General features: G+C 42.1%; 1 protein-coding gene across 2 annotated transcripts in view; it reads left to right on the top strand.

Annotated features, from left to right (window-relative positions):
• The first annotated feature begins 2,442 nt into the window (after positions 1-2,442).
• fbxw4 (F-box and WD repeat domain containing 4) overlaps positions 2,443-8,736 on the top strand; it is a 44,149-nt gene continuing 37,855 nt past the window's right edge. Inside the window, exons 1-4 of one of the 2 annotated variants that reach the window (XM_005917060.3) lie at positions 2,443-2,567; positions 6,805-6,900; positions 7,136-7,321; positions 7,906-8,038. In XM_005917060.3, the coding sequence (XP_005917122.1) occupies positions 2,461-2,567; positions 6,805-6,900; positions 7,136-7,321; positions 7,906-8,038 (522 nt within the window). In that variant the 5' untranslated portion in view covers positions 2,443-2,460. Of the gene's footprint in view, positions 2,832-6,804; positions 6,901-7,135; positions 7,322-7,905; positions 8,039-8,736 lie in introns of both variants that reach the window. The other variant, XM_005917059.3, reaches the window with a different exon arrangement.

Here is an 8,736-nt window from a genome sequence, read left to right as displayed (position 1 = left end):
TCACAGTAACGCTCTAGCTCAGCAGTTTTATTGCTTATGTACAGGCTTTACACAGGACCTGTTGACTTTTCCAACTGGAGCTGTAAACCTTTGTTTGTCTGTGCATTTCTAACACAGATTGTCAGTATAATCTGAACAATTACCAGCTAAATGTGTTTGCCAGCTCTGGCAAAGCTCCCTCGCTCTTTTCCGCCCTTTTGCTATCAAAGATCAAAAGAAAAGGACTCCCCCTCACCCTTCAAACACCCCCACTGCAAACCCCATACATCCTTTCCACTCCATGTATCCCTCCTCCCAACCTCTTCTCTTTTTTAGCCATGATAGTTCAGCTGGAAAGCCAGCCGTAAATGATGTTTTGCCAGCGTAGTGTTTGGTTCATCCTTTAGAGTGCAAAGCTTTGAACACACATTTTTATGATGCATGTTTTAATTACAAACAGTTCAGCTGATCAAAGAGCAACTTGTAAAATAATGTGAATGAGCACAAACTGATGCTACTGATGCTAAACAGCTAAGGTCAATGAACCTTTGGTAGTCATGTGACCATAACACAGCCTTGACAGTTTTAGTGGCGAAACTGTCCCAGGCAGGCCAGGAGAGAACAGCAGTAAAGACATTCAAACCAAACCTTCTGTTGCTCTGAAGTTATGTATCATATACTTTAGAAGTATCGGCCTCTAATTTATGGACCTGAATTCACCTGCGTGAGAAACTGAACATAGTGAAATAAAAAAGTAACTACAAAGTTTCTAAAGCTTCCATCCAAAACTCTCCCACAGAGGAGTGTTTTAATGTAACTGCAGGTGAACAGTGAAGATGACTGAAGCTCACACATGTCTGCTGTTATGATAAAAAATGAGTTCTCAAAACGCATTTACACAAGCATCATTCACCCCATTCTTAAGGTGTTGTATTTTAAACATTAAACTTTTCACCATGTAACACCCGTACAGCAGTGAACGCATCAGTGGGTAACGTGGAGTTTACTTCCACTGATACATGTGAACCAGAGGACTTGCAGACAGAATAACTGACCTCCTGCCAGGATGTATAGTTGTATAGTTTGACAACTGTAGCTTTATGGAAATGGAATTTTTTTTGCAAATTGTAAATTTATTGATATTGTAAATTTGTAAATATTTGTTAGAAGATAAAGATGATTTGTTTGAAATAAATGAACTGTTGGTTTTAGCAAGAAATTTTCTGGACAAAAGCTGATCCTGAAAAGGAAAAGTAACAAGTTTGCTTGTTTTTAATTTAGGTTTTTAGCAAAAACAAGTAGGCAGTAATCAGGAAGCTGGAATGAACAATATAACAAGTCATTTATTAAAAACATCAATTAAGGCAAAATTAAACATTTTAGCAACTAGAATTAGAACAATTATAAACTTGAAACTATGCAAATAAGTTTCTCTGATGAAACATTGTGTGCATATACATAAAACAAGAACACGTAGTTAGAAGTTACAAAAACTCAAAGTAAACTTATTCAGATTGTAGTTGGATTATCAGCTCTGTAAGTATTTAGACAGTGGCACAATGTGCACATTCACAGATCAAATTCATTCAGTTTAATGGGGAACAGCTGTCTGTCAATAAGCCACACACAGACTTGAAGTATCTTGTTAATATTATTCATAATATTAATATTAAATATTTTTTCTTAAGCGATGTGGGATGTGATCCAACTCTGAGCACAGTTTCAGTGCTGGAGCCTGCACCACTATTCTCCAATACACAAACTGAAATCAGCTGACTGTGGAACCAATAAGCAAACAGACTAAAAATTCCAAGAAATTGAACCACTGGCTACCAGTTCTCGATTCCCGTCCCCAATTAGCTATTCTTAATTTGGTTATTAGTGTGTATCGTTTTCTCCTAGCTCTGTGATTGACACAGAGTTAACTGGGGGAAATATTCCATTGATGCAGACAAAAGTATGAAAGGCTGGGCAAAAACGTGGCTTACTTGCGAGCTGGAGCGAGTTACTCCTAGGACGCGGTTGCCAAGAGAGTTTTCCACGGACTGGGGTGTTTGAGCAGGAAATGTATCCAGTAGGTTCATTTACTGAGTCCAACAGGGAACAGAGTCGAGGAGGGCGGGCTGGTAGGTGACTCAGACAAGGACAAACCAAGGTTAATGCAGAGGAGCTAAAGGAGCAGGGGTCTCAAACTTAAACATTTTTTATAAAAATATACATATTTCCGAAAATGTAATTTTGTTTGTTTGTTTTTTACTTCAAATATTGTAGAACAACACTCGAATGTAATTTTCTTTTAACTGAAGCCCTTCATTGAACTCCCAAATAAACGCTGTCTGTGCACACACGCATGCGCTGTTTTGCTGCTTTTTAACCTCTTTTTTTTCTTTCAAGAACAATGTGATGTCATTAGAAATCTGACTTTTGCAGTGGAGGCCAACAACGTGTCGAGCCTAAAACGGGAAAGCAACACGTGACGTCATGACGTACAGACACGTTGCGTGTCGTCATCAGGCGGTGGTTCAGTGCAAGAATGGCTTCCTGTCTCATCTCTGCCCCTGCTCTGTGAGCGATGAAACTTTACCGCTGTGCGTAATACACAAAGTAAACACGCAGAACCGGACATAGAGGCTTCGAGAGCGGCGCAGCGGTGCCCGAGGGCTCGCCATGCTGCTGTCTCAGCTGCCAGAGGATCTACTCTATTACATCTTATCTTATTTGGACTACAGATCTCTCAGTCGCCTCTCTCAAGTTTGTAGAAGCTTTTACCGCTTTGTAAACCGGGACGCTGTTTGGAAGAAGATTGCTAAAGCTCTTTTAAACACGGGCATTACTCGGGAGGGGAAGGACATGTAAGAAAACAGTCGCACACTTCTGAGCAAGCTGCTAGCTTAGCGTTAGCCTAACATGCAGCGTCCATTGGCCCGTGCTGCTGCCGCACCGTCTCACGGTGACAGCAGCTGACTCCACACCTGTGGCCGTGGCATGTTGTTGTGTGTAACCGTAAACGCTGTGGTCCCAGTGCATCATTTTACAGAAACCAGTGAACAGACTTCCTTTTACTTTAAATAAAAGTGATGCACTTTAAATCACTTTCAGCACTTTTAATTGAATGACAGCGATAAACGTGACTAAGTAGCTTTTCATAAAATGCGACGTGAAATTCAGGCTGCAGCATCGCCTGCTTTGGCTTAAACGTACACGTGTTGCTATGAGGGAGTAAGTGTTCCACATCTGTGACCACGAACTGAGACAGCTGCCCTGATACTGCCTCTCAGTCAGCAGTGCAGTGTTTGAACCAAAGGTTCCACACCTGACCTCAGGTCCTGATCCTAGTATTTAGTTTAAGGTGCGAGCCCTGTAAAGTCAGGAACCAGAGTAGGACTCGTGGTGTTGTCCTCATCTTGTCTGTCAGTTATTTTGTGTTTTTTCACCCTTATCATGTTCAGGTTTTAGATCATTCCAGTCAGTTAGAAAACTGCAGTTTCAGACCTCTGATTGTCTGGCTTTTCAAAATAAAGTGCATCACTGAGAGTACGCCGAGCAGTAAAATGCATATACCAGCCATTTATGCAAATATCGAATTAGCCAATTATATGACAAGGTCAAGTATCATAACGGAGAAGAGAGTTAAATGTAAATGTTTGGTGACAGAGAGCTGCTCTGCGTTTTTCAAAAGATGCTAGCTTTTATAGAGAACGACCCAAAGAAGTCTGTCAGTGTGGACCCATTGATGCACACTGGGTCCTGGGTTCACCGGGCAGTTCCTGGATCAGTCTGTTGATTGCTCTCTACACTTGCCTCTAGGGCTGCCACAAACGATTATTTTGATAGTCGACTAGTCACCGATTATTTTTGCGATTAGTCGACTAATCAGATCATCATCCATTGGATGTACAACGTACAGCTTATTGCACCAGCAGCATCTGCTCTTATATAACTATCATTAGCTTACAGCTTTAAGTGTTTAAGGTGCTAACTAAAAATAAAGACAAGATGATGATGATGACAAGATGTTTATTAAATTTTAATGATATTTGCAGATTGTTTCAGTGAAGTTTAATAAACTCCTTGCTATCTAAAATATAACAGGACACCGAGTAAATTCTGGAGCATCTCACACTTCTGATAATCAGCTGTCTGCTTGACGTTTATTCAGCTGTGTAAAAACTATAACTTTAATCTCAGCCAAACCGATTTACTCAGGAACAAATAAAATACTGAAAAAAGCCAAACAATAACATTTTTAAGTTATCTAAGTGACTTATATATCATGTTTAACCTGAGTAGCGAAAGACGGCGGTGGGTTTGAAAACGATTTGCCGGGAGTCCGGTGTTCTCACGGCTCTAGTGCCTAGCCCCCGGCTAGCTATCGAGCTAGTGGGTAACAGACGTCTCCGAAAACGTCGGAGCGCTTTTGAAAATATGCGGTGTCCTGATAAACTGAGCAGATATTTGAGGTTTACACAGCTACATTCTCGCCTGAAAATATGTTAAACGTTTATTTTGTGACCCAGAAAGAATAATAAGAGTAATATTAAAACTAACTAGCTGCCGCCATTGTTGGAAACTGAGCTGGGCTGCGCTATGAATTCTGGGACGGAGCTACTTCTTCTTCGGGGTTTAACGGCAGCTGGCATCCTTGTACATGCAGTGCTGCCATCTTCTGTTTCAGTCCGTTATTACACTCTTAAATCCTGCTACTTATTCCTGCGTCTTTCAGGATCTTACAAAGCTTCAAACGACACGTCGACTATTAAATCAGTCGTCGACGTAATCGTGACTAGTCGACTAATCGTGGCAGCCGTACTTGCCTCACTTCAATAGAGCGCCTCTGACATTACGTGTCGGTCTATCCACTGCTGCAACGTTGCCCCTCACACTGTTCAGGATCGTAATGATGCTCTGGTCCAGATCTGGGAGAAGATCACTCAGGACACCGTTTGTCGCCTCGTTAGATGCACGCGGGAGCACAGAGCACATCTTGAGTTGCTGCAATGAAATTTGGACTGGCTTCATCGTTTTTTCACTTTGTTTTTGCAGGTCTATGTATTCAGCCCCGTATGATTTTCATTTCTAACTAATGATGCTGCATCCTTTCAGTCCTAACACACTGTCCAGCCCATATGCAGGATGATTTGAGTTCCCATTGAGATCTGACGTCTTCCTTTCATTGTTTTTGAACTTTAGATGCACTTTCTTCCCTCACCTGTATGTGAGCAAGCACAGTTCTTAAAGAGGACAGCCTGCATGAACAACTAAGATGAAAACCACTGTCGTCATAGTGATCTCCAATTGTTCAGGCTAACATTAACTAGACCTGACCGTGCTGAATTTTCTTTGCAGTAAAATATCACCAAAACCGTTTGCATAGAGACAGAGTCGCAGTAGGAAGCTGAAAGAAAAAATCATTTGTGTAAACTAAGGCTGCAGCTCTCTATTTGTAATCTATCAATGAATGGAAATACTTTAGTTTTATTGATGAGCAATAACAAATATTCAAAAGAGAAAAATCAGGTCTTTTAAAGTGAATGCTCACTGCTTTCAATTGTAGAAATGTCGGTGCTTTTAAATGTAACTGCATACTAGACGAAAGCCTTTGACTGTAAGTGCCATATTGAAACTACAAAGAAAACATGAATCATCTCCAGTACAGTCAAAAAGTCTTCCCTCTGTATTCTTGGCAGGCTCTCTCATTAATACGAGGCAGATGTTTGTGCTGCTGGAAGCAGAACCTTTATCATGGTGTAGACATTATTTAATAATAATAACAATTCAGGGTCCAAGCTGACACCCCTCAGCTCAGGGTTTAATGGCCCACGTACGTTTTTGTGTTTTTAATTATGAATGCATTTTAATTAATGCAATATTTTATATCACTTTTAATCTGAGAAATGTTACAAAAGAATTGAAATGTGGTCTGGTCCCCCCACGTCCCTTTAGACTCACCCACGTTTGCAGGTATCATGTCCTGCTGGCGTCAGCCTTCATTAAGCTGGATGTAAACATGCATCAGACCAAGTCAGCAGTTTGTCTGTATAATGGAACATGTGCAGGCTGAGGGTGGAGCAGCTGCACCCGTCACAGCTTGTTGATCAGGTGCTTTGATGGACTCCTGTTAACGTCGTCCCAGTAAAGGTTTTGTGGTGGTTACAGGAACAGCGCTGGTGTTTCTTTCACGCTGGCTGAGCTCAGCGTGCCGGTAACGGCTCCACCTCTTCACGGTGTGTCAGCAGACTCTGTGCCAGGGTCATCATCACTGCTGCTGTGGTGTCGTCAGTGGGCTGTCAGACTTTGTATTCATTCTGTTGCAGGTCTGTTTTTAGTGGCACATGTGGGTGAAACGCTGGTGTTGACATCGTTTAACACAGCGGCGCGCTACAGAGCGTTTATAATCGAATTCCTCGCTGAAGCCGTAGGGTCAGGTGACCCTCTCAACAAGCTGATTCAAATGTATTGTGGGGTTATATGCAAGTTCAGTAAACAGCTCCTAAGATTATTGATGCAGTATTATTGTAGCGTCTTTATTTTAATATTAAGAGCCTTTAGGTGACTGTTGCTGTGATTTGATGCTATATAAATAAAACTGAATTGAAATTGTAACCATACTCTTTGACAGATGTTTGAGAAGTTCTGAACAACAGTTTGCACGTCACAGTTTTTCTGTGACAAAACATTTTATTTCATAAAAATGTTCACGTGTCATCTGAAAATGTATAGATTGATGAAAGGGTCAGATGTGCATTGTTTTCATGGATAATGCCACCAGCATTCAAACCCACACAGATCAAAGTGTAGTCATCTCGGTTGCTGCTGTCCCTGCAGATATCCTCTCATACGCCTGAAGGACAGAGTGAAGATTGCTCAAAACTGGTACAGCGGGATCTGCAGAAGAAGAATTCCTCTGAGATGGAAAACTAAGTAAGTCCCCTGTTGCACCTTATTTCAGTTCACATCATGCACACATGTCCAGATGTACAACGAGAGTTTGGATTTCAGCGCCGTCAAAGATTAAACTTGTGATCAGTTTCACAGAAGAACTGTTCATCATATCTCTGCCTGATAAAGAGCCAGTTTACCTCATTATCTGCATACTTTAAAGACGTTCAGGTGTGACGTTGAAATCGCTCACATTTTATTTGTATCTCATTGTCAGACTGTTACCATGGTTACAGCTGGACGGGGACACTCTTTTTCTGTCTCAGGCTGCTGACATAAAGGTGTACCATATCCACAAAGACTCGGGGAGACTCCAGCGTAGTCCGTTTGAAGTCTACTCGGGCCACAAGGGTGACGTCTGTCGCTTCGTTCTCACAGATTCTCTCCTGATCAGCGGTGGAAGGTAGCTGAAGGAAAACTGTTGGTTGTTCTTGAGCTAATCTGAAGGAAACGTGAAGTTTGGAGGTCTGTAGAGATTGACACGTCTGCACACCTCAGCATCCGATACAGCCTTAATGCTTAGCCTTATTTTGGCGTATTTGATCCTGATTTCCTTACACGGGGTCTATATAAGCTTTAAACAGGGTCTCAGAAGGGTCCACATTCAAAACGCACTCTGCAACTCCTTTATGGGCAATAATCTAGACCCAAAAACACGAGTACATCCAGCTCGGATTCAAAAGGTTTTACAGTTGCTAAATTTGAATACATGTGAAATGTGATGTGATGAGTGAGCAAAGAGAGCTTGAGACCGTGGCTCAGACTTACTGTCACGCTTCCATACATCTGGCTGGTTGAACGAAGCGCTGGTTTACACTGATGTAAAGACATTTACTGTGCCCCTGTCAGCATAAGAGAGGTCAAGACTTGTGATTTGTGGGTTCCAGCCTATCAGACAACTTCAGAGCTTCTGTTTATGTGAGTACAGATTTACTTTGGACGGCTGAAATGTAAAGAAAGTCTAATGCTCTTCTTTATCGGTGTCAGTGACGGGAAGATCGTCGTCCACAGCAGGAGAAGTGATGTGCCAGTGGAGTATTCAGGTCATAACCAGGAGGTCAACTGTGTGGATGCTAAAGACGGACTCATCATCAGCGGCTCCAGAGACCGGACAGCCCGGGTCAGAACAACTCTACGCTTCGGGTTCATTATGTGATGCACAGTAGCAGAGTGTTTACAGTCCTACTTCTAAGATGCTGTGTAAAATGTCATATCAATGATTTGCAAATCACTTTTGAACTGTGAGCCAATCACAAGTCAAACAGTCCCTTCACTATTCAGCCAAATCACCGGGGGTGGCACAGCAGCAGTCGTGGGTTCTGATCCAGTCTGAGGCCTTTCTGTGTACAGTTTGCATGTTCTCCCTGTGCCTGCATTGGCTTGCTAGGTTAACTAGTGCAGTGCCGATGTGAGATTGAATGGTTGTTATTTGTATTAGCCCTGCAGTAGACTGGCAGCATGTCCAGGATGTGCCTCACGTCTTCACAGCTCCTGAGCTGCATCAGAGGAATAGAAATGGACGATGGACAGACTGGCAGACGGCCTTAGGCCAGCTGAAAAGCACCGAGTCTGTTTTTATTTTTAAGCATCAAGTTGTGATGCTTTCCTGACGTTATATAGCTTAGATAAATAGCTGCTTCTTTGCAGTTTCTTAAACGGCGGAGCTCTTTGCACAACTTCCTGAAACTCAGGAACCTGCCCAATCATACACCGAGCTGGTTACAGTTAGCTCCATACATATTTGGACACTGACACAAGTCTTTTATCTGTTTACTGAAACATATTTGGTTATATATAGTTGGATAATGGACAGCAGCT

The sequence above is a fragment of the Haplochromis burtoni genome, unplaced genomic scaffold, assembly GCF_018398535.1.
Source record: "Haplochromis burtoni strain Fernald_Lab_line unplaced genomic scaffold, NCSU_Asbu1 Contig_22, whole genome shotgun sequence".
NCBI lineage: Eukaryota > Metazoa > Chordata > Actinopteri > Cichliformes > Cichlidae > Haplochromis > Haplochromis burtoni.
Note: the sequence above shows the minus strand (reverse complement) of the source record. Positions and strands in the feature narration are given on the sequence as shown.